Raw genomic sequence first — 24,699 nt, forward strand, 5'->3', positions numbered from 1 at the left:
ATGAGTTTTGGTAGCAAAATGTGGACTTTGGTGGACTTAGCTTTTTAGGTGCCTTCATTTTGGAAAAAAACAAAACCAAAACCAAACCAGCTTTATCAGCTTGCTAAAAACAAAACTAGTGAAGTTGCTTATTTTAGTTGTCATTCGGACTAGTACTAATTAATTATGCTTGTTAATAGTAAAATGAGGTTTTAATGCTGATTAATGAAACTGATAAACTGTGAAGACTGCTAGTCACACTTAAGGATCTCTGGAGACTGTACCCTAAAATAGTTGGTATCGTGTGCAATATGGCTTTTCTGGAGGACCAGATGTGAAACATATGGTGACCTATTATTGTAAGGATGAGCCATAAGTCCTGGCTGAATTATATTGGACAAACTACCCGAATAGAAAGCTAACATCCAGTGATTATTATGGGATCATAGCAGCTTTCTAGAGTGTAAGGGACTATGATGGGCTTGGGAAATTGCCTAGCTCAGCTACTCATTCCTGGTTGACAGAGCAGTACTGTTACCTGTTCATGCTTATTTATATTCTATAACGTTTTGTTTTGGGTGCAAACATCCTCTAAAACATGTTGCCATCAGAGAACACTTGTTGCCTCTCATCCCAGAAGCCTTTTCTCAGTGCTGGCAGGCAGCCCCAGGGGCAGGGCAGTCCCAGTGCTCAGCCAGTGGCCGTCACGAGCAGACCTGCAGGTTCAGCTGAGGAGGAGCAAATGGGCTGTAGCACTGAATACTGGAGGATTAAAAGGATACCGTACTTCTGGAGTGCAAATAAGTAGGCAGAAAAACTACTAATGTAATGAAACTCACTGCTCCTTTACGCAGAGATGCAATCATGGTGCATCAGACGTATGTCACGCAATCAGGTCGCTTAGCTGTTTGGGCAGGGTCCTGTGCTGTGCTGGTCACCCCTCACCTGCAGGAACCTGGCCAATTGCTGGGCTGAGCTCTGGAGGGCCATTGCGAGAGCACTCAGGTCCCCTGGCAGGAGGAATGAAGGCAATGCTCTTCTCTGAATTACCCTATTTCCCCATATCCATTAACCTGATCGTTATCTAATACCGTACTCCGTCTTCGGTGTGGTGGCAGGTACTAAGCCAGAGCAGAATATAAGGGACTGCTTTTCAGTTTTGCTGCTGCCACTCTGTATTACTCTTTAGTATGATTCTATCGTTTTATGAACAGTTTAACCTATTTACTCATGTGTAAATGGACAATGGTTGAAGATTAGAGAGGCTTCATTTGCTACGAAGAGCTACTACCTTGTCTCAAAGGAAAAAGAACCAGCTGACCTAGATGGCAGAGCCTCTTTCTCTGGATGTATCCTATTACCACCACAGCATCGGCCTATGGGCATAGTAACAAACAGCAGCACAGCTACATAATGATTGTTAGAGGCCAGAAAAAAGATAAACAAGTATTTCAATAACTAAATATGCAAATGCACAGGTACCATGTTTCATGTTCATTTCTAAATTCAACGTACTTGCTGCTCGTCAAATTTACTTTACAAACGATACATTAAAAATTATATATATAAATGAAAATGTATTTGTAAGAAGGATTAAATTTTGTGTTGCCTCCCTTTAAATATTACCAGTGTAATACCAGGGCTTCATTCTTGGCTGTAGGTTTGTTAGACTGAAGCAGAAGTGTTCCTCTTTCATCAGCCATTTCAGCACAGCACCCAGCCCTACATCCCTAACCCACGTGACCGTGTCACTAAATTCACACAATCAAATCCATAGAAATGCTGAAACTATGTACTGCAGTTCTGTAACCATGCAAGACTAATTCACTGCAATAAAAATCCTCTTAAAATTGTCTAGCAACAAAACCAGAGGTATTTTTGTTATTTGGCCAAGCTTTTCACGATGAATAATGCTACCACAGCTTAAATGGCCTTCACATCTATATTCTGGCCAGGACACATGATCCCACTGAAGTCACTGAAGGCTACAGCTGTGGTTGTCTGCACAGGGTTACTACACTCCTGATAGATAATTTGTTCCTTGGAACAAAGTCTGTTTTAGTAGTTAGAAGGCAGCCTCACATGTGCCAATGTGCTGGGAAAGCACATCACAGACAAAATGTAATGACTGCTGACACCCGACCAGCTTTCCTCTCGTTCCATATAAAAGCCAGCAAGCTAAATCATCAGAGCAATCATGCTGTTCACCTTCCCTCACTGTTCAAGCATGTCTTTTACATCAGGGAGCTAAGTCTATCAACATGTAGCTTAAGAAAAAATATATTATTGCATGGTGTATAGAAGTCCTACTGACTGGTCTGAAAAAAATAAACTGGGATTAATGTTTCAACAGAGAACAACTCCTACCCAAGGAATTGAACTTTGTGAAACACTTCACAGATGCACAGAAACATCTGAGCTGTGATGGCCTTAAAACTGTTCTTACCCTGGTCACTTTGCTACATACCCTTGTAACATTTATCAGAAAATAAAGAAAGATTTCAGTAAACAAGGAATAAAATACTGCCTGTCTAAATAAACCAGCATGCATCTTGCCTGAAGCATGGGAACACTACTAATTATGAAAAGTATAAGCAAGTAACGTATGTAAATAATTATTTTTAATTAGTTCCTACAAGTTAGGATCAGGGAACCAGTTAATTCTCACTCTTAGACCTTTAAAAACAAAAAGCTGGAGGAATGAAACAGCTGCAAACTGCATGTTCAGAAAATAAGGATTCCATGCTTAGTTTGGCCACAGGTTATTTATGTAACTGCTTTTGCTTAATTTCTGTCCCATAGCTCCTCCAACAGTAAGAACAGCACCCTGTTACCTGGTTCCTGCTCTCCCTGATTCTTGCTTGCTGTGTGCTTCACTCTAAAAGGACTCTCACGTTGGACACGTAACACCAAATCAAGCAGGTTGCAGCCTTGGTTGAACACCGCTATCACAGAGATGAAGCTGAGGTTTTCCTGGGAGAGTCCTTGCATAATCTGCTATTTGCTGCAGGACATTATAGTAAGAATGGTAAATTTTAATCTGCAGCTATCCACTGTGCTTAAATCTAACTGGTAACTTAGTAAAATTTGACAAAAAGTAATCTTGGAGCAATCAATTCGCTTTTTTTTGCACAGGAAGTGACACAAAAACAGATTTTTTCCATACTTCCAGATACTGTAAGGTGATGGATTTCAATGCCACCAAAGATGCAGTATCTAATAAGGTATTACAAATGCTGCTGGTAACCTAAAGATACCTGAAAATCTGGCCTCAGTAACAGAAACCGCAATCAGAGACAGAAATACACTGAGTTTCATTTTAAGCAGCTGTAGCTATTGAATTTCAAAGTTTTATGTCTAGTACAATTGATCATGGATAATAAGTCCATGTATTTTGTAGTTTTACGTATCCAGTAAATTCAGCAGCACTTTGTACTAGAAGTTCTGCTGATTAGGAAGCCTTAATCAATACAATTTAGCTCCTCTTAGGAGCTGCTACTCTCCCCCAGTCTGAGTTGGACTTCAGCCAGAAGCCTCAGTGTCAATATGATGTTCAAATATGCAGTCTTCAAAACCCTCTAGATACCTCATAACATAAAGCCAATAACAAGGTGGTCTTACTGACAGAGCTGTAGTCTCTGTCTTAAAGTAACGTAAAGATTTTGTACCTGCTTCAGTTCTTTCAAAGAATCTATGCTAGTGCTGATCTTCAGAGAGTTTGAAGTAAGCTAATTCATCACTTATTTGCCTGCTGAAGAAAAAACACAAGATGCACTTTAAGATGATTGATAAGGGTTTTTGCTGTGCATCTAACAAAGATTGCTTGCTCTATTACCAGGAGCCTGGTTTTACCCGTTTATCCTCATTGTATCCTGGCTTGATTAAAAATGCAGGAATTGGCTTTGACTTTTGTTTTCCATCTAGCTGAAAGAAGGCTCCCCTGTCATTCTGTGTTCCAGGATCCAGGGATGATTATCACAGCAGCAGCTTTGTTGTTGGGGAAACAAAGGAATTGGGTTCTCCACCTATTTCCAAAGTAAAAAATGGAAAACTGTCATCGAAACAGTTTGAGAGATGCAGACTTGGTTAAGAACGTGAGATCTGCTGTGTGATCTTAGGCAAGTCAGTTTTCCACTTGTGAAGTCAATATATTCCTTTTCTCCTACCTTTACAGCAACCTGTCCTCTGAGATTCAGCCTTACAGCATGGGCGACCTCCTGCTGTGTGTATTATGAGCTCCCAAACAAATCAGATCCATGCTGACACAAGGTATCCACAATCAGCAACAACAAAAGAGAAAAATTACACTCTTCCTCCAATTGCAGAGTGACCGACCCCCTGCAGCCAGTAGAAACATTTTGCTGAAATACTTGCATGGCAGTGAACACTGAAGAAGATTGTACACTGTATGCAAAAAAAATTAAATATTTTGTGTTGGTTCTTTTCTAACAGAAAAATCATCCCAGAATGCTCCTCTCAACACTTACACGTTTGAGTCACAGCAATAGTAACTAACATTAATAGAAGAATAGATTTTATTGAGATTTGAGGAAGACCAAGTCTTTTATTTCAGACATTTAACTCCACATTTTCAAGCCTGCTTTTGAATATTTTGTAGAATAAAAGTCCTAAATGCCTAGAAGCCTTTCAGTCCAAACTCCTCAGCTGACAAATCCTACTCTACCACAGAGCCTAGGTAAACACTAACCTCACCTTGAGGAAGACATTCACTCAGTTATCCTATACTGAGGCAAACGCTCTTGTCAGAACCCCTCCTGCGAATGCAAACTTCAGGTTCAAAGCAAGTGGCTGTAACTGAGCAATAAGAATTGCAGAAAAACGTTCCCTAGAAGAAATGAAGGACCTCTCCAGTTCTGTGCCATAACCAACAGAAAGCAAACTGAGCCTGCGGAAAATGTCCTCAGCAAAACTGAGAGTAGAATAAAACAAGATGCAGCCTTAGAGCCAGGTCATGAATGAATCATTACAGAGTTGGCTGGCTTAAACCAGAGATGAAGGCATGGAAAGTGATAGAGAGATGGAGAAAAATAAATCAATATGGATGACTGAAATCCGATTCAGTGCACTAAAACTCCCTCAGATTTCTCTTGCATTTTCTCTTAATTAGGCTGACAGGAACTGAAGCTGAAAATGTTAAATCCCAACTTTAGTCTTCCATGTTGCACTTAGGTACAGTGATTTATTAGAGTCCTTTTCTCTGCGCCTTGGGAGGGCAGACAGTGCTTTGATGGCTAGGACTTTCTGCAGAAGTGCATAGGGTGTCCTGTGAGGGCTGAAATAGCTGAAGCAGGTGTCTACACCTGGTCATAAGAAGATTCAATCTGCTTAGGGGGTAAACGTCAATTAGCAACAAAGACAGTGCATATAAGGCTGGTTACTTCAAATGAGGAATCTGTAAGGAAGACAGGATCTATACCTCAAGCCAGGGGCAAGACAAAACGCACTGCTTTTGTTGCAGGCTTTCCTGCACACACCTAAATTGATGCACTTCTAATAATAAGTTAGTCATGGCAGGCAGGGAGAATAAGAATCCCTACCTGACTTAAACTACTAGACAGCATGCTGGGAAAAAAAAAAAAAAGAAAGAAAAAGGAAAAATAAAAAAGAAAGAAAAAAGGGGGGCGGTTGTTGGTAAGGGAAGAATATTCCAGAATGTAATTCAATCAGGTGTGGTCAAAAGCAAGGTCTCAGCCCTTGTGTCAATTTAACACCAAACAGAAGGACTGCAGAGTTTGGATGTCTCCCTCCACCTTAAATTGTGGATGATTTCCAGGAGTTTCCTTAATAAAATTTGTCTAGAGAGAAAATATTGGTGTCAGCGAGGGGAAAAAATTCTGATTCACGGAAAATGGAAAAGAGAAAGGCAGCTTCAACCAGGAGTTAGCCATCAATCTATTTCTTAGACACAGTCTTGGCAGAACCCATTCTCCTGGTAGAACTTGCCTGGAGTAGCCCAGATTGATTTGACAGTCTCTTAGCCTAATAAATGCTTGACCTCAAGGTCTGCTGAATTCACTAAATTCACTATGCAGAGTGAATTGGGAACCAATCACCTCAGGGGAGCATACAGTTCCACAGCCCTCCCCTGATAAAGGCCTTGACTGCTTTCAGCCTTAGCGAGATGACTAGATGGAAGCTGCTCTCAAAAGAAGAAAGGTTAATCGACTACACTGCCATTAATCAATCACTTGGAAAGATTCAGCACTTACAATAGGTAGGCCCCTCTTCCTGCCAAGAGGTTCTTGCATGTTAACCAGGGACACACCATTTCCTCCTGTATGAAGGATGAGTAATAGACAGAAACAATCCAGATAGATGCCAGGTGTATGATCCAAAGCCAGCTGAAGTCTATAGAATGACTCCCAGCAAGTTCAATGGACTTGGATCAGATCTCAGAGGAAGACTTATTATCCAAGTTTTATATTGCGTATGGATACTGAGCTACTTTTAGTAGTGAGGAATCCTTGAAAAGAAGCAGATTCATTGCAGTTTTGCCTCCCTGTGAAACAGTACTTCTTCAAATCATACTGTGCCCTATTTACACTGATTGTCAGATAAGGCTGACATCCAGCAAAGGAAAATTACCTGCCTCTGACAGTAGATAGACACATATACATTTCAAAGACTCTAAAGAGTACAGGAAGAAAAAAAACACCAAAATATCTCTGCAAATGTTTTTCTGGCCTTTTTGTAACTGCTCAGAACCAGAATGCTGCCTTTTTGAGAAAAGCTAGATCAACTTCTAAAATCATGAAGCAAAAGGAGAAAATAAAATTGAGGAGATCCTGGCATGGAGAAGAACAAGTGACGAAAAACAGCTGCAAGGATGGTAAAGCTGATAGAGCCAGAGAAAGAACATACAAGAGGAAAAAACGCTTTGAAAGTACCTCTGAAGAATACACATTTCTCTAAATGGACATGTGCATTCACCATCAACATCTCTTGATGATGAAGCAGTGACTGTTCTTGATGCTCGTCTAAGTGGGAAAAGTCTCAGGCTGTTACAAATAAAGGCCCTCCTATTCCAGTGCAGGACAACTTGATTCTATCTGCTACGCACCACGGTCAAAAAGCTGCAAGGCAAACCAAAAGATACAAACCTTTGCAACATATGCAGCTTGCCTATTGCAGAGCCTGGTACAGACTTTTATGTCTGCAAGGAATTGCCTGGAATTTCCTCACTACCAGCCTTCCTCAAGACATATTCCTGGCTGCACTTCTGCCAGCCTTCATTTATCTGAGTGTTGCCAGAAGGCTTCAGGCTGCTCAAATCCTTGAGCAAACCTGCTGACTCAAAATTTAGTTTTAGGGGTAATAACTCAGTTTTCGCTACAAATACCTGCAGCAGTGAATGTAGACCTGTATCACAGACTGCATCTGTCCTAGCTACATGCATGCAGTGAAGAGTTGCCAGGTCCGTCAGGAGGCTGGAGAGCAATCCAGGTGCAATGGCTGGAATGTTCTAGAAGCTCATGGCACAATGAAGTATCCCAGGAAATGGATCCTTCCTCCTTATGTGATAAGAACAAACAAAATACCAGTGAGTGAGAATAACGCAGGGTGCATTATATGTAAGGTTGTGCTTGGTTTTTCTTGTCCTCCAAGAAGCTTTATCTGAGGAAGGACAGCCATGTTAAATATAGTTGTTCTTAAATATACAGTTCTTTGTCAGCAAACAGGTGTGGCTGACAAAACCAATTCTCTAGTCTACCACCCATTGCTGACTGAAAAAAGAAAACTGAACTGACACCCAAAATGAAGAACTGATCTTTGGTTACAATAAGATTTCAATAGCACCAGGAGGCTTAATAGTTGTCAACTTATTAAGACAAATGGGAAGGCTGTTTATCTCCTCATTTCCTGTATTCACACTACTGCAGGTGCAGAATCACGGAAACACCTCATTTTATTTTTTTGAAACTACATTTTCACAGCAGTAAATGCTTTTTGAAAAGAAGACTCTGCTATTAAATACTTAACTGTATTGCCACAATACCAGCAGGTTCCGTTGTGTTTGTCATTCTATAGGCATACATTGAACCATAATCTCAAGAAGTTCTCCTGCCATCTATGGATTCTGCTGCAGCCACACAACTGAGAACAGATTCAAATAAAAATCCATTTTATTTATCTATGTTTCTCTATGACCATTCATTTCTTAACCCACGCTGGATAAGCCTAAAGCCCCTGCAGCTCAGTACTAATGAACAAGTACACAGGTTAGCACCTAATCCATTTTTCCTTGTGTCACCTAAAACAATATCCTGCAAGACTTAACTGTGCAATCCTGGTTGCACTGAATTATGTAACCTGAAGACAAAATCTCTTCTGTCTAACAGGAATGAAAAGGATGGATGGCAGAGAAGTGAGAGAAAAATTCCGAGTGCCTTATCGACCCAGCTGATATCCTAAGAATGGTAAGCCATAAAAATTTATTGAGGATTAGAAAAGTTCTTACTTACTGCTGCACCCCCAGCTGTTCATGCCACACAAAAATGTAAAATTCCCTTAAACCACATATTTAAAAATCTTGCAATTTTATTTGCATATAAAGGCCGCTAGATATATCACAATAAATTTAAAGAAACAACTGCTTTCTAAATTCCATTAACAAGTTAACATAAAACAGAACAAAGCTCAATAGCATTTACAGTGGTAGAACAGAAATAACTATCTGCAACAGTATTTTGTGCTAGCAAGATTGCATTTACACACAGTGCAAAATAAGAAGAAGGAAATAAAAAGACAAGAAGAATATTTAAATATAAAGGACAACTAAGCCTTATTTTAGTTAGGCTCGATTGTATCCATATGACTCTATACATGCCTGAACTACAACAAAGATTGAACTCAGGCTCTGGAAGGCCTTGAGCACTTGGAAAATGTGTCACATCCTTCATAATTTAGATGTGCTGTACAGCATAATTTTGCAGATGCTATACTGGCAATATTAAATCCTAGCTTAGTTATAATGCACAAAAAATACATATATATATAAATTCATATTTAAAAGGAGTCCGCATTTACATTATTTTTTTTACTGCATGAAACGCCTGCTCTTTGCAGCTTTCATTCCCAGTTTTTTAAAGCTAAAATAATTTAAAAACAAACAATAAAAGGCAGATATCACATACAGACCGTGGCTATCTATACCATTCTTTACCATACAAAGCAGGTAGTGGACAAACAAACAACTGAGAAGCCTATTCTCCCCTCGCTGCATTTTACTGTGAACAGAAACAAGTTTCAGCACACGCACACATATCAAGAGGCAAATGGACCCCAAAGCCTTGTCTGTGCTATAAAAAAAAAAGTAAAAAAGAAAGGCAGGAAGAAAAAAGAATATAAATGGAGAGATGAAAAGCTAACATTTAGACCATAGGGAAAAGACATTAAAAAAAAAACACGACATTAACAAAAGTTGTGCAAATTTGGGTGTTTTTAAATGCTGCCTATTTTTTTTAGCTTATCATATAATATTAAAATAAGGTCTCTCACTTCTTAAAAGAAAGCTTGGCTGTCCTTTTGAGAACACTATAACAATTTACAATGGCAGTTTATTGAAAAACAAAATTAATTTTACAAATTCACAATGCTCTTCCAATTTCAAATGAACGCTGCATTTCCAAAAAGCACAACCTCTAACTTTTCGTCTTGTTTCGTTGCACCAGCAATTTACTAAAAAAAACCCCCGCCCCAAAACAAAAACCCCTCCACTCTCCCTCCCCAAATGCCCCCCACAAAAACCTTTGAAATAAACATGTAACAGAATGCAAGTATTGTAATTAGAAAATGGCAGTTTATAGACCTTCCTCAGTTCCAAACGTGCAGCAGTGCTTCATGATCCTTGAGGGGTTGGAAGGTCAAATATAATTGGAGGGTTGGTTGGTTGAAAGCTGACTGTACACGTTGAAGCATTGATGTACGTTGTGTAACCGTCTGTCATAATGCCATAACCTGTAGGGACAATGTGTCACACTTACTGTAATATAAACAAACGATGCTGCCCATGGGCAGCGGCAGCAAAGCCTGTTGTGGGATCAATGCTTTGGAATAAAATTATATTAATCCCTTCAAAACGACATGAGCTCTTGAAAGCTGCCAGAAAGACTTGATTGAAAAAGCACAATATACCGCATTTGAAATAAGAACTGAAGCTTTTGTTTTATGCACACATTTTCTCACAGAAAATCCTCTGCTGCAATTTGTTACAGAAAACCAGAAACAAAACCACACATGCACTATTTCTAATTACTTAATTAGCGTGTTGTACTTTGCAAGCTTGTAAAGCCTGTCAGATAATAAAAGAAACAGTAAGGAACAAGAGATTTAGAAGTCACTTCCATTTAATCTACAAAAATCATTGCCCTCTCTGGGCAATAAAGGAAACCTCGTAAGCTTTTCCCATGATAGCCTTTATCATACAGGTCCTCACTGCACGACTGCCAAGCTTGTGTTCACACTGGCTCACGAAACCTCAGAAATCTATTAGCATGAGCAGCTGAGGGCCCTGGGTTTGCTCAGCGCAGAGCAGAGCAGGCTGAGGGTCGCCCCATGGTGGCTGCAGCTCCTCACAGGGGGTGGAGGGCAGCGCCCAGCTCTGCTCTCTGACAGCGACAGGGCCCCAGGGAATGGCATGGAGCTGTTAGGAGCGTTAGGGAAAGGGTCTGCACCAGAGGGTGGTCAGACACTGGAACACTCTGCACAGGGCATGGCCCCACGCTGCCAGAGTTCAGGGAGCGCTCGGATGTAGGGCTTGGATTTGGGGTGGTTCTGTGCGGAGCCAGGAGTTGGAATCCGTGATCCTTGTAGCTCTCTTCCAACTCAGGTTACTCGGAGGTTCTATGATACAGTCCCACTCATAAATGCTGCTGCAAAGTACTACTTTGAATGAATAACTGGATCTAACCAGTGGTGTAAAATTCAGGTATGGTTTGCTTCTAAGAGGCTTTCACACAGAGCTGAGACTGGCTGATTCAAAAGGAGGCTGCAGTTACAGCAGCCTAACAGGCAAGAGAATTCAAATGTAAGAATAGACTTAACAAGAACACAGAGAGATTAAATTCTTCACAAAAAGACCAGCGAAAATCATGACTAAGCAAAGGAATCTCTTGCTGTAAGCACAGTAGAGCGCAGGAGGTCAATGAACAACTACTGGCTTAAGCAGAAAACTGAGGTGAGAGTTACATAGATGACTGCTTTTCGTGAAGGGATGTTGACAACTTGTTCCCAAATAAAGCAAGAATTAGTGAATTTTGATCACAGGATTTTTCAACATGTCAAGGATTTGACTCCAAAGTAACACCACAGCATCAGTTTCAGGAGGCTGGATGCTTCTCAGCCTGCTAAACATCTGGCCAGCAGTGCTCTTGTTTCGGACAGATCTGAGGAACCAGCAGTAATGCCTCCTCTCTCCTAGCCTGCACCATCTCTTCCACCTGCCACACAGGAACAAGATGGGATAGAAGAGCGGCCTGCACATGTGTAGAATTCTGGGCAAGTGGAACAAACTCTGTGTGCCTTGTGAACACTCACACCTGAATCTTCATTAAGCCAGTGTGTGATACTGTGACATGAGAACAAGAATTTCTCACTGTGCAAAAGCACAGAAGTTCTCTTCTTGCAGACATTCTCTCAAGGACAGGGAGATAGAGCTCCAGTCCCATCGGTGCATAAGATCCATTGTTTTCAGCTGACATCCACTGAGAGCTTGCAAAGAAACTAGAACAGGTCTGGGAAGAATTTGGCATAAAATGCACTTTTTTTTTATTAGAGGTTCATAGAGGAAGAGAACTTCCCACCGCTAACCCACAGGGGAAAAATGTTTTTCTTTTAAACCATTATGATACAGTACAGATCACTGCTGTCTGAAAGCTAAGATAAATCCAGCTACCCACAGTTTCTATCACAAAGAATAATCACTTCAGAATTGCTGCACTTTATTTATTTGGACTAGCAATTTTGATTTAGATCATCTCGTGGTGGGAAAAACATTGTTTGTGGCTGTTTTTACTTATCAACCAGAAAAAAAACAGGCATGATCAGAATGTGTGTAGCCTCCCTCGATTTAATGGAATGCAGTCTGTGTTCATCTAAGCTAGAGATGAATGAGAATTAATTGTATTGCAGGATAATGCTCTGAACAATCGGCTATTTCTTTCTGTACCAAAACAGGCCACTCTTATGTCTTCTGCATAAATACTAAAACAGGTTGTAAACTTTTTTAGTATTCTTCTAAGAATGTATTTGAATGTTCACTTTCAACATGTGCTACCACCTTTCATGTGAGATTTAAATGTAAGATGCTGCATTATGGTACCTCAGGTACATTAAAATACCTTTCTCTCCTATTGCAATTGAAAATTTCAGTATCCAGTGTGCTTACAAAAGCTGCAGACCATTTCTGTGTTTTAGCTGGAACTCTTGCTGTGTTCACTTACTCTCAGTATGCAAGGATTGGTATTTTTACAAAATATCCAGTGGTTTCCTGGGAGCATTCTAACACAGAGAACACGCTACTTGAAGTCACATCAGTATTTCCCTTAAAAACTATTGACAGATCTTTATAAACCAGGAATAAAATCAATTTCATAATGTCACAAGGGCTTAAGTAAAACCAATGGTACTAGTTGACAAAGCTGTCCTTTTTTTTTTTTTTTTCCCCATTTCTCTTTTGTGAAGTTCTCCAAATCTGTGAGCTGATGGAGAACCTAATTAGAAACAGTGCAGAAATCTGCAGATGGGAGGGGATATAAAGCATTTACTGCATCACTTTGAGTCCTAGGGTCACACAGACTTACACTCTCTCAAGCAAACTTCCTAATATTTGTCTCACAGGCATGTAAAAGCTACAAAATTGGTTTAAATATTTAAATGTCTCCAAAATTATCTCATTCCCTCCCACTGCCAACAAACAGCTTTTTGTTTCTGATCTGGAACTGATTATGAGCATATCTCTTTTTATATGTGAGACTGCTGTAAGGTAACACATATTATGAACCGTATCCCAGGATACTTTTAGAAATGCATGCAAAGTGAGTTCTGGCAATGATATTTGCCCTCCTTTCTGCTTTTCTTTACACGCTGAGGGAGGTGAGCTGAGACACTAAGTTGTCTTCAGTTTTCTTTTTTTCTAGCACCTTTCTTGGCTCTTGCACTTGGAATAATTGGACTAAGTTTCATTTTGGCTTGCATGTGTGGGGTATCTCATCTGTTTCTCTAACTAAGTTTGTCAAAATTTAAATTGCTTTCAAATAACCTGTATAGAACAACCTTTGCACAGTGAGAGATGTAGGTGGAAAAATGCAGCACACGTTCCTGAAACAGCCTGTTTTAATTCTGGCATAAATTCACAAAGTGCCGTGTGTGCAATCACTTCCCTCAGTTCCCTCTCTACTTTAGTCCAACATGTCATTACCCACCCTTTGCAATGCACAACTGACGTGTGCTTCTTTGGAACCAGGCTCAGATCAAAGAGCAGAGAAGCAGTGCTGCTTACCTTCATGGATCCCACCAAAGACATGGAGTTTGGGCCTTACTCGCCTTTGCACTGTGTTTAGCAGTTCCACACAACCAACTCTCTGCAGCTCTTTTGGAACCCAGTCTCGAAAACCTGCAGGCAAAAAATGCAATCAATACTATTAATTTTCTCTATTCAGGTAAGGTTTCACACAGTCTTTCAGGAAGTCATAATTCACTGAAGGTTTATTACATTATCTGCAGTCATAACCTCTCCATTAAAGCACACAATGGCTTTTAAGAAGCGTTTCACTGTCACTTTGTCTTCCTCAAGATCACCCTCCTCCATCTGCATTGATATTTTTCTGGATGTGATTTGTTTTTTTAAACTATGGGCTTAAACTCATCTTCCACCTTGAAACCTTGGAACGTTTATTCCCGGCATTGCTGCTGATTTTTCTTCCCTTTCCCCTGGCTCTCACAGCAGTCACCTTCCCAAGTCAGCAAGGTGGCTACTGCAGAACAAAATACCTGAGGAAGACTGGCTGTTGTACAGCCTGATAGCTGCTGCCACCTGAGAGATTTAAAATACAGTCTCCCAACAACTTCCAAGTGCAAGTGCCAGTCTTGTTCTGAATCCCCAGTCACCAGCAATAGGCAATGAGTATTCAATTAAAACATTAGCACCCATAGCATCAAAGTATTTCTATACAAAAGCAATTCTGAGCAGAAGGATTAGCAATCCTTTTAAAACAGTACCTATGAAAAACTGTAAAAGTGGTTGTGGGTTGTTTTTTGGTTTTTTTTTTGCTTCTTTGGGAAAATGAACAGATTAAAAGAGGGTCGTTCAAGGTGTTGGCTTTCAATACCCAGTGTGTTCCACTGTCAGTGGGACACAGGTAGCCCTAGTTGGCTTAACAGTATGAAAAGAGCTGTTAGTTACCAAGATATCAGAAGAGCATGAGTACATTATTAGTCAAAAAGGTCTTTTTTTCCCCTTCTTTTCCTTAGCTCTGCATAGATTGCTGACTATTAACTTCGTGGTGACACAATGCATAAGCCATGCATTAATTCCTGACTCCAGAGTCACCATGAAACTCTGCAAGAACACAGAGCCAGCGAGGTAGCATTTAAATGCTGCTTTATAATGGCACCACGCAATCCTGGTTACTGGTGGGGCTTTTTTGTTTTCTTTAAAGTCATTACCATCACAGAATTGAGTGACTACATCTGAACACCTGACCCCTTGGACTTACTAGAACTATGACAAAATTACAGTCTATTAGCAATAATGAATAAGAGGCTGATGCTTCCTCATGCTCAGAAGCCACATTTAGAAAAGGCAGGCGCTCAGTTGTTTTAAAACTGACTGAAATATGAAAGATATGACTCCAGAGTCCTCACCACATGCATTTTAAAGGAAAGCAGTAAATAATGTGTAATAGTATCTTACGAGGTTACAGGATAGGGGAAAAAAAAAAATTCAAATCATTCAATGTAGGTGTTAATTACTTTAGATATGTCCCAAACCAAGCACTCTTGCCTCTGCTGAGCAAGCATCTCAGCATCTTTTTGAGAGTTCTGTTTATCACAGAATGAGCACAGAGATCAGAGAGCACAATTAAACTAAATGAAGACTTCAACTAATTCATGAAAAAAAAAAAAAAGAAAAAAAGAAGTATGCAAACACAGATTGATTTGAGGGCCTAAATTTATTGCTTCATGAGTTTACTATAAGTCAGCTAGAATATGCAAGAGTAGTTTTAAAGACATTATTAAGATTAAAAGGAAATAGTCAAGGAGAACGTGACTGTATACTCTTGAACTTTTGACTGCATACTCTCAAACCTTAAAGAAATATGTCACAGTAGTTGGGAAAATGTTTTAGAAGTTTTAGTCAATCCCTGAAAAATCATATGGGATTGGAAAGTGCAAGATGAATAATGTTCTTAAGTGAAATGTCAAACTCTCACGGCCATGGAATCAGATATTTGATATTCCCTTGTTTGAGCGAAACAAAAAATGTAATTGAAAAAAAACACCTGGAAGCTCACCAGTTCTGCTAACCCTAATAATCTCTGTGCTCTTCTTACCAAAAGGCTTTAATTCACAGCCCGGAGTTCGCACGCAGTTACAATAAATCTTACAGCATTAATAATTTTGGTTATTTTGAAGGTAAAATTCTCAGAGGGGAAAAAAATCCCATACAGCTTTTGTTTCACTTACCAAGGGGAGGTCCATGTGTCATTAGTATATCAATGCCCTCAGGGATAAGGTTCCACTTGTCTAGCAAAGACTGACCTCTGGGTAGGTTAAAGCCCCATCCATTAAACCACGGTGTCCTTTGGGAAAAAATAAGATGAACTGCATCAGTGCAAAATAAAAATCTCTTCTCCATTTTTTTTCTGGATTATAACAAGTTCTGTACTGCAGAGACTACTTGCAAACAGCCTTTTCAACAGGAAAGCCTCTCAAGCAAACCAGTTCAAATACATACACACACAAATCTGTATGTCTGAATTAAAATTAATATCTTATGCTCTTTTTGTATCTCAAGAGTACATGGCCTTTATATACCAGAGAGAAAAACACTGAAGTAACAAAGGTATAACTAGACTTTAAGTTTAGTGATGTTTAAATGTAAGAACTCTCACCTTATCTTACCTATAAAAACAAACAAAAATCAAGGTATTGGAGGTAAGGAGAATTAAAGCAAAAAACATCTAGTAGAAAAGAGTTCATTAGGAAGGCCACGTGACATTGTGGTTATGAGCACTCTGATACTTCACTAAAGTCAAACTTCCTTTGCCCAGCACTTTCAGTATCATAACACTTTCACATAACTTGGCTTAACTCCTGAGCCTCCTAGAGATCCTGATCAATGCTTGGCCTCGCAGTAACTTTTTAAGGGAGATCTTATCACTTACAATTCATTTAGGATTTCCTGAGAAAAACAGAGATCCTAAGTTTTCCCCATCACAGCACAGCGTTGCTCTGAGACATTTGTTTATCCATCAAGCCAGACATGTAATAATAAAAAGCTTACTTTTAAGGAGTGTTTTTTCAACATGTACCAGTGAAGCAAGTGGTTTTGATGCAAGTATAATACAACAAAGCCCCTTCTGATCAGGTACATCCATAGCAGTCGTTCCTAATGATGTCCACAGCTGTTACTAGCAAGATTCTGTGTAGCTGTTAGAATTGCAATATTTTTGATAGTTCTCATTTAGGAAGCTTTACTTCCTAGAATCTAGGTAACAGACTAGGTTGCTTCACTTTCTACCTAGCATAGCCCTGTTCCAGCCCTAGAGAGCTCAAGCTGCTCTTGTAGCCTTCTTTGTTCTGTAGTTCTGAAAAGAAAATTTTCAGTTTAAAAACAAACCTTGCAGAAAAGCATACACGTTAAACAGGAAAGAGACCATCATGAGTTTTACATCACTTCATTATGTAATCTGCCTCCTGCACCCTCTGAATTATGCAAACGTTCAATACCAAACATGCATCCAAGTGGAAATTTCCTGTTGAGACAGTCTCTACTTCATTTTTACTTTTTTTGCAATTAAAGTTTTTGTTTGTGACAGACAGTCATTTGACCAATGGGGAGTTTGCACACTTATAAGTATATTCTGAGTGCCTGAAAGTCAGCAGCACAGGCAAACAGCAGGCAATAGCAGTACAGGTGCAAGAAGGACACTGGTGCCCCAGCCATAGACACCATGCAGCCACTGCTACTCGTACACAGGAACTCGCTCAACCTAGCAGACTTCCTGGGCTTGGATGAATGGCAACAAAGACAGGAAAACTAATGTCATTAAGTGTTTTAGGTAAGCTATGGGTTCCTCATCTGTAGTAAAGCAGCTCCAGCTCTCACTGTTGGCTTGTTCTGCACCCAGTGAAATGCTGAGGCAAGCTCTTACGCTGTGTAGTAAGGCAAGCACGCTGCAGACTAGCTTGACACACAACTGAAATAAAATTGAAGCATGTGCCTTCACTTCAGCTAAATTACAGGTGTTCCTGCTTTTCTATGATTCACCCTTCTGAAACAAGCCCAAATTAGGTACAAATGTTTCCTTTCCTATCATGTTCCCAGGATTTAACGCATCAAGATTATCGTAGCCCTCAGGACTGCAGTTAAAAGTTAAAATACAGTTTGGCTAAACATTCAGCTGCTTAAAAAAACAAACACAGCTCATAGATTGAACTTTTCACTATCAATTAATGATTCTTTCCCCACTTGCATTTCTTCTGCAGATAGTACTTTAGTTATTAAACCATAGTTAAACCTGAAACATGAAACCACATCTGTGATCTCTTTGGAGCTCTTTGGAGACTGCAACCACAGAAAAGCCTCCATTTATCTACAGGTTTTTTATTTTATGTTACTCTTAAGCACTGAGGGAGGAGGAGGGGAACCTGAGCTCCTCTATATTCTTCCTTCATCAGTCTCTGTAATTAGCTGTGACTAACAGCTACCACGTGGGAATTCACTTGTAAGAAAACTTTCAAGAAGCCTTCACCATTGTGCAGCATGTGCATAAAAAAAAGACAGTAAAATACTTTAATATGCTAAATATTTTCACAGGAAATAAAAATAAAAATAATAATAAAAAAAAAGCGGGGAGGGTGTGAGTGGAAGAACACCTGGGTCACAGACTTAGGTTTTGCTGCCTGAAGCAGATGCTCGGAACGGAACAGCACCATGCCCTGGCTCGTACCCAGAGAGCTGCCAGGCCCCGGTGGCACTGCACAGTTCCAGGCCTTGCAGGAGAGCCAGCAGGGAAGAGCAGAACAGCTTCGTGGCACAGGTTCAGCCCGAGATGAGATCACAAGGAAGGTCACCCCGCGTTTGCACTGTGCTGTGTTGCCGTGCAGGCAAAACGGAGTTGATGTGCTGTGAATCCCTGGAGTGTGCAGGAGCGGCTGCTCCCCCAGCGAGCTTTGGACATGTGGAGACAAGGCCTGCACTGCAGGCAGGCAGGTTCCTCTCAGCAGATATTGGATATTCCACTCCAGTTGCTGCCTCTCTTTGATTACGCAAGGTTAAATATTGTCAAATGCAACTTCTAAATAATCTAGGGGAAAGAAAATGCGCACATAGTTGCGAAGCTCCTGCAGCATCTTTTGAGCTGAGTGCTCGCTGGCACAGAGCACCTCAGCTCTAGGAGGGCATGACTCTAAGGTCCTTTGGCTGCACCCGCCTGCGATAAGCTGCAATCCACTGCAAATAGATAGGCAAAGGCTAATTAAGCATTTATACATGCGTATTTTTCTTTCCTATTCCGTATTTTAGGTAAGAGGGTTCAGTTAGCTACTAGAAACTAGAGTTGCATAGTTCATTTTTAAGCAGCTCAAAGAAAAGAAAGCAATCAGCTGTAGGAATGCTACAGGGGAGGCACAGACGTAAAACCATGGGAGTCAGGAATGAGAGATTACAAATGATTTTGTCATTTTACGTTTGATGGACCAGAACACTTCCTGGTACACACCGCATGGCACGACACAGGCCCTGCTCACAATCCGTGTCAGCCCATGGCTGGGAAAACCTAATTGAGCCCCTGCTCTTTGCAGCCACGATGCACTTCATAGCATCTTTCATGTGCCATGAAACCGTCACGGTAATTCTTGATCCCTGGCTCACCTGACAGCACAGCCCTCCCCTGCCTGCAAAGCTCCCTTATCGTTTAGGAATAGCAGCTCTGCTGGCACCAGATGTGTCTCAGGGAATAACCTAATGAAAAGCAGACACTGGCCCCATCACTGCCCTCTGCAGTTCCTCATCTCCATGCAGCATTCCCCACAGATCCCTGTCCACCTGGCATTTCAGAACTCACATTTTCCACAGTTAGAAGAACGCCTATGCAGCAGGCCGCATACTGCCTCACACCTTGTGCCACGAGACACGCACCTCACCTGCCACAACACCAAGGAGAGGATCTTAAGCTCCAAGGCAAGACTTCCCCTCCCTGCACAGGTGCACTGCAAGAACTGTTTGATGAGAAAGGCAAATCCCTGCCCTTAGAAGCAGAGAGCTTGTTCTTCACCTGCTGATCACGTCTCCCTTTCCCCAAGAGACTTTACTGGTCTTTACTATTTTACAATTAAAAAGAAAAAAAAAGAAGTGAGAAAGCATTGATTTATTATGTAAGTTTTGGAAAATAAAGTCACAACCGCTCCTTGGTGCGCAGATTTCAGAAGCCAGAAAGCCACAGTCACACAGGGAAACAAATGACATAAGGCCATGGCCAAGTTCATCCCAATTATACAGGAACTTGCCTACTTCTGGAACGCCTGTGTCTTTAAGGGATGGTATCTTCCACTGTGCTCTTTCATTCTTCTTTGGCTAGGGGCACATGAATTTAATTCTGCAATCCTCAGAGCAACAACTCAGAAGGGGTACAGTGAGAAAAAGTCTAGATAAAGGGTTTTCTTTTACTTCTGGTTTTAACTCTTAAATGCAATTATTTCAATAGTTACTTCTTAACAGGAACACATTCCCAGCTTTTAATTCGCAGTATTAATTCGTTTTAAGACTAACCAATCTCCTCAGAAAGCTTCAGTTCTTTCTTTAGTCCAGTGTCTAAAGTACACAAGAGACAGAAATCTCAGGCTGCTTCCTTCTGCAAGACAGAGTTGAAGGAATGCCTAACACGCATCACAGCAGGGAAACTTCCACAAAACCAACAACAATACGTGCTGTATTTTGGTCTGCATTGGATGGGAACTCACAAGCCTGGCTTAGAAGAGGGATTGGTGGCCCTTCTTCAGCAGAAGAGAAAGGATGGGACAGGGCACTGAATGTGCGCTCCTAGAGTTGCTCAGTTACAGGACTAACTTACACACGTATCTCCAAGGTGCCTGTTACAGCCCTACATGAATGGGACAGCAGGGCAGTGCATTAGTAGAAGAGAAACTGCAAAAAATCAACAAGCAGAACCAACACCAAGTCCTCCCTCCACACCTGCCTGCTGAATGGAGAACTGCCTGCTGAAATGCATCAAGTGACTGCAGTGGGCAACAGGAGAAGGGGATCTGCAGAGTGCATGTAGCCAGGAAAGCAATACACAGCAGGGCAAGCGCACCATGCACTACATAAGCACATTTTACGTTTTATAAGGTAAGAGCTGCTATAAAGACCGTGACACTTGCTTTCAGCGCTACAAAAGCATTTTTCATTAAGCACTTTCTCATAGTGGGTATTAAAACACTTTTTTTTTTAATAAAATATAATGGAACGAGGAAATCTTAAAGGCCAAATAATTTCCTAAATGTGCTCATTATAACATTGTGATTTTGCTCATAATGTTGTGGCATCTGAAAAGGACAAAGTCTGGTGATTCTAGCTGTCTGAGCTCATTTCCACTAGCATGTACCTACTGTGCCTAACTGTCTCACTGGGAATGTGGGGATGCTAATATACAACCTAAAGAAGTATCAGAGTCCGGATCCTTGGGATTTTGCTTATCAGGCATCTTTAATCAATTGAAGCTCTCCTGGGGCAGCTCTTATGAAAGTGGGTTACCAGCACTGTGATGATGTAATGGTATGCATCTTCTTGTTAGTGAAGCACAGATTTTAGGCACCTATGCAAGTGTTTGAAAAACAGCAGAGCTACGTTTTCAACATTACAAAAAAAAAAAAACTAACTGAAGCTACAACAGCTGTTGGCACGTTGGCAGGTTTTCTCTGTCTCTTTCAACTCACACACTACGATTTCTAAACATTCACTGCTTCTCTAAATGATCAAACATTTGAGAGAAACAACCAACGCACATCCCCCAAGTTTTTTTCGCAGTACCTTTTTCCACAAAGCAGTCTTCCACAAAGTGGCAGTAAGCACCCTGCTACCACAGAACTAGTGTGAATTAGTGTATGCCTTGCATTAAGCTGTTCTGAATTTCCACCCTCGATTGTACAGCGATAGAAGGAGGTTTTCACTTGGTCTCCTTGCAGAAAGAGACCTGTGCTTGGATCTTTGAGAGGTAAGAAATAAAAACAAGGTCTTCAGCTGCTGCTATTTAGCAAGTTCTTTAGATGTGCTGATCTGGACCAGATTATCTCCTAAAACAAGACAGACGCGGGCATAAGCGCAGCATTAGCTGTCTGTCTGATTGGAAAATGCTGCGTGAAAAGAATTCCATTCTTCATCTTGCAGTTCTTCCCTGTCTCATTCTCTTCACATCTCTCTGCCTGTGATGCCTCAAGGCTGCTCCACCTTTTCTTGACAAATGACTGAGCTCTGGTCCCGAAATCTACTCCTGCGCAGAAGGCAGTCATGTAAAGGAAAACAAAAACCTGCAAGGGTTTGAGAAGCATAAGGCCAAAAGTGCTGGCTAATGGGAGGTTAAAATGCCAGCAGTGTCCTGGAGGATCATAGGATATGACGGACAGCAGGACACAGAGCATGGGGCTCCCTGAGGACGGGAAGAAAGAACACGCAGTGAAGCAGAGGTGGGGGCAACAAAAGCAAGGCAGTGATACAGGAGGGAATGGCAATAGCTGAGATTTTCAACTTTGCCTCAGAGAAATTTTGGATAAGTAACTGAACTGCTCATCAAAGAGGAAATCTCCAAATCTTCTGAGGCTTCCCAATCTCTAGATGTATTGCAATTATTTTATTTAGGGCTTTACTTAATGAGATCTGGGAGATATTTTAATATCCCAAAAATATGAAAATAATTCAAACTTGACTCAAGGGCTAATTTCATTCCACTTTTAAAACGAACGGGACTACAAAGACCTACTAACAAAGGCATTTATTAGACCTTGCATGTTTCTGCATTGTGTATGACTGAGAAGGGCTTGAAGGATACACCTGGCTGTAAGTTAGGGGCAGCCTCAGTTGGGCCCATACAGGACACTGCACTGCCCCAACTGCAATGGGGAAACAAAGCAGCATGCAGCCTGATTTGCAGAACTGGTTCTTCTTCCAGAGTGGGCACCTTGTCCCCTTCATCCCATACTTCTTCTCTGTGCAGGGTACATCCCCTTACGTGTCAAAGAATGCTGCAGTATTCAAAGGAGCTGGAAATTCTCAGTATTTAAATGGTAGAATTTCATGATCTTTGTAGAAAGAGAGGATGGATTGTCTGGCTCAGAAGCTTCCCACAGCACAAAGTGAACACCTGCCCTGAAGGAAAGGACAGAGGGAAGAAGGAAGCAGAAAAACCAGCAGCAGTTGGCTGAAATTTTGATCTGATTTTTCTCACTGACTTTGCGTGTTCTGGAATGATGCTTGGATGTCCAGCTTCTCCTAGGAAACATGATTGTATGCTATTTATATGTTACCTCGAATTTATGTTCCGCGTGCCTCTTACTATCCGTGCAGGAAGTGTAAATGGACAGAGCTTCAATCCCAGGCAGAGCTGAAAGAGGGTTTTATTAGTAGCTGTTTTTCTGCACTGACAACAGGTACAGTGAAGACAGAAGGGAAGTAATTGCCTCCCCTCACAATCCATACATATTTCTGCATATTTTCCATTTATGTAATTGCTTCTAGTAGCTTCTGTTGAATATATACATGTAAAAATCAAAGTTGCATTTACAAAATACTATCTATAACACAAACAAGCTACATTGCAAGTGAACCATTAAACAAACACTGTCAGATACAAGGGTTTATAACAATTACCACTCTGAAAAGAAGCTATTCCTGCCTGTCCTATTGGTAAATTTGGTTTGTTTTCCTAGGAAACAGGCTCCAGAAACTTCGTGGTTTTGGATGATACTTAAATCAGAATTCTTTACCATCACTAGAGTCTCCACAGTTCCTCTGAAAGGCTGTACTGGCCATAGAAAAGCATGATTGCTTATTTACTAATAAGTGCTGGAAACACAAACTGGATTTGTTCCACATATATTTCTGTGCGTGTATTTACGCAGTGCTTCAGAATCTTAAATAACTTTATGTCTGTACTCCTTGCTATTAATATACGTAACTTAATGACAGCACCATGAAAACAGAATTGTCCCCCATTAGGGGGGAATAGCACTGGTTGGGGACTCCTTAAGATCCCCTAAGCCAAGGGAGCAGCTCATTGCTGCCAGAGAGGTCTCCATATTACCCTGCTACAACTCCTTACAGCAGCTCCAGCTCTTGCAGTTCTTTATGAGCTGATCCAACTCACTAAAACAGCAGAAAACTAACTAAAAAGAGTAGGAAAAAAAAAAACAAAAAAAAAACAAGCTAACAAAAGAACACAGACAACCACAAGGATATGAGAAGAGGTGAGGTTTTTAGGCATCGCTGGTAAACACTCATCTGCTAGTACCACTGGATGCTACCAGCACTTTTTGTTTGTTTGAAGTCTGCACTATTTTCAGCTGGATGGAAAGTCATTTAGCCTTCATAACTTGATAAAAACAACCAAAACAATCAAGAAGTTTCCAGGGTCACAATACACATTTGTTTGGCATGTAGGCACTGCATCATCATGGCTAGACTTGAACTGGTAATAATGTTTTACCGTTCAACTATAAGTGCCATGAAACACTCTTAAGTTTCACCAAAAGCTGTGATCTTGCACTGGAGTATGCAGGAAGGGACAGTTAATAGCTTCTGTCCAGTCACACCCCACCAACATACTTGCCAAATTCTGTCAACCAAGAAACCACCAAAAAAAGTCACCAGGGGAAAAGTGCAACCTCTGGTTATTTGCTTTGCATGCACACACAGAAATTCTGTGGTTGACATTACATGCAACTTGTGTAAATACACATGGGTGCATACTGCATGTATATACACACAATATATTATGTGTGGGTATGATATATATGAGTATAAATACATATATCTTCTGTTGCTCTGCCTGTGACAAGGAGTCCAGCAAATAACTTGAGGAGATGGAAGACTGTACTCCCAAGTCAATGAAAACTTGTACTACAACAACACTCAAGCATGAGAGCAGGAATATGAGTTAACATTTTCGGGTTATTACCTGGAGGAGCTGTCTTATGAATGAGTCAATTTAGCAAATCAATTAAAGTAATGCAGTTACTTGATCAACAGATGAACACGAAGGAAAAAAAAAGGCAAAGGCTGAGAAAAAAAAAAAACACACAACGTATGAGGATCATAAAAGAAGCAGAAGCTGCTAAAAGGACTGCAGAGCATTCAGCATTGCAGAGGTAGCAGCAGCAGCATTACTTTAATTGAAAAGGATCTGTTTAAGCATGGGTCACTCGCTTTTGTTATCTCTGAGACCATTAAGCAAAGAGCTCAGGTTACATGCAGAGCAATTTATG

General features: G+C 40.7%; 1 protein-coding gene across 3 annotated transcripts in view; it reads right to left on the bottom strand.

Moving 5' to 3' along the window:
• Nucleotides 1-8,105: 8,105 nt before the first annotated feature.
• The window catches only part of MPPED2 (metallophosphoesterase domain containing 2), a 173,150-nt gene continuing 156,556 nt past the window's right edge, over nt 8,106-24,699 (bottom strand). For all 3 annotated transcript variants that reach the window (XM_052692483.1, XM_052692485.1, XM_052692482.1), the window contains 3 exons: nt 15,685-15,800; nt 13,499-13,612; nt 8,106-9,957 (listed from right to left, as the gene is read on the bottom strand). In XM_052692483.1, coding sequence (XP_052548443.1) covers nt 9,839-9,957; nt 13,499-13,612; nt 15,685-15,800 — 349 coding nt within the window. In that variant the 3' untranslated portion in view covers nt 8,106-9,838. The remainder of the gene's footprint in view (nt 9,958-13,498; nt 13,613-15,684; nt 15,801-24,699) is intronic.

Source organism: Tympanuchus pallidicinctus, unplaced genomic scaffold, assembly GCF_026119805.1.
Source record: "Tympanuchus pallidicinctus isolate F22 unplaced genomic scaffold, pur_lepc_1.0 scaffold3, whole genome shotgun sequence".
NCBI lineage: Eukaryota > Metazoa > Chordata > Aves > Galliformes > Phasianidae > Tympanuchus > Tympanuchus pallidicinctus.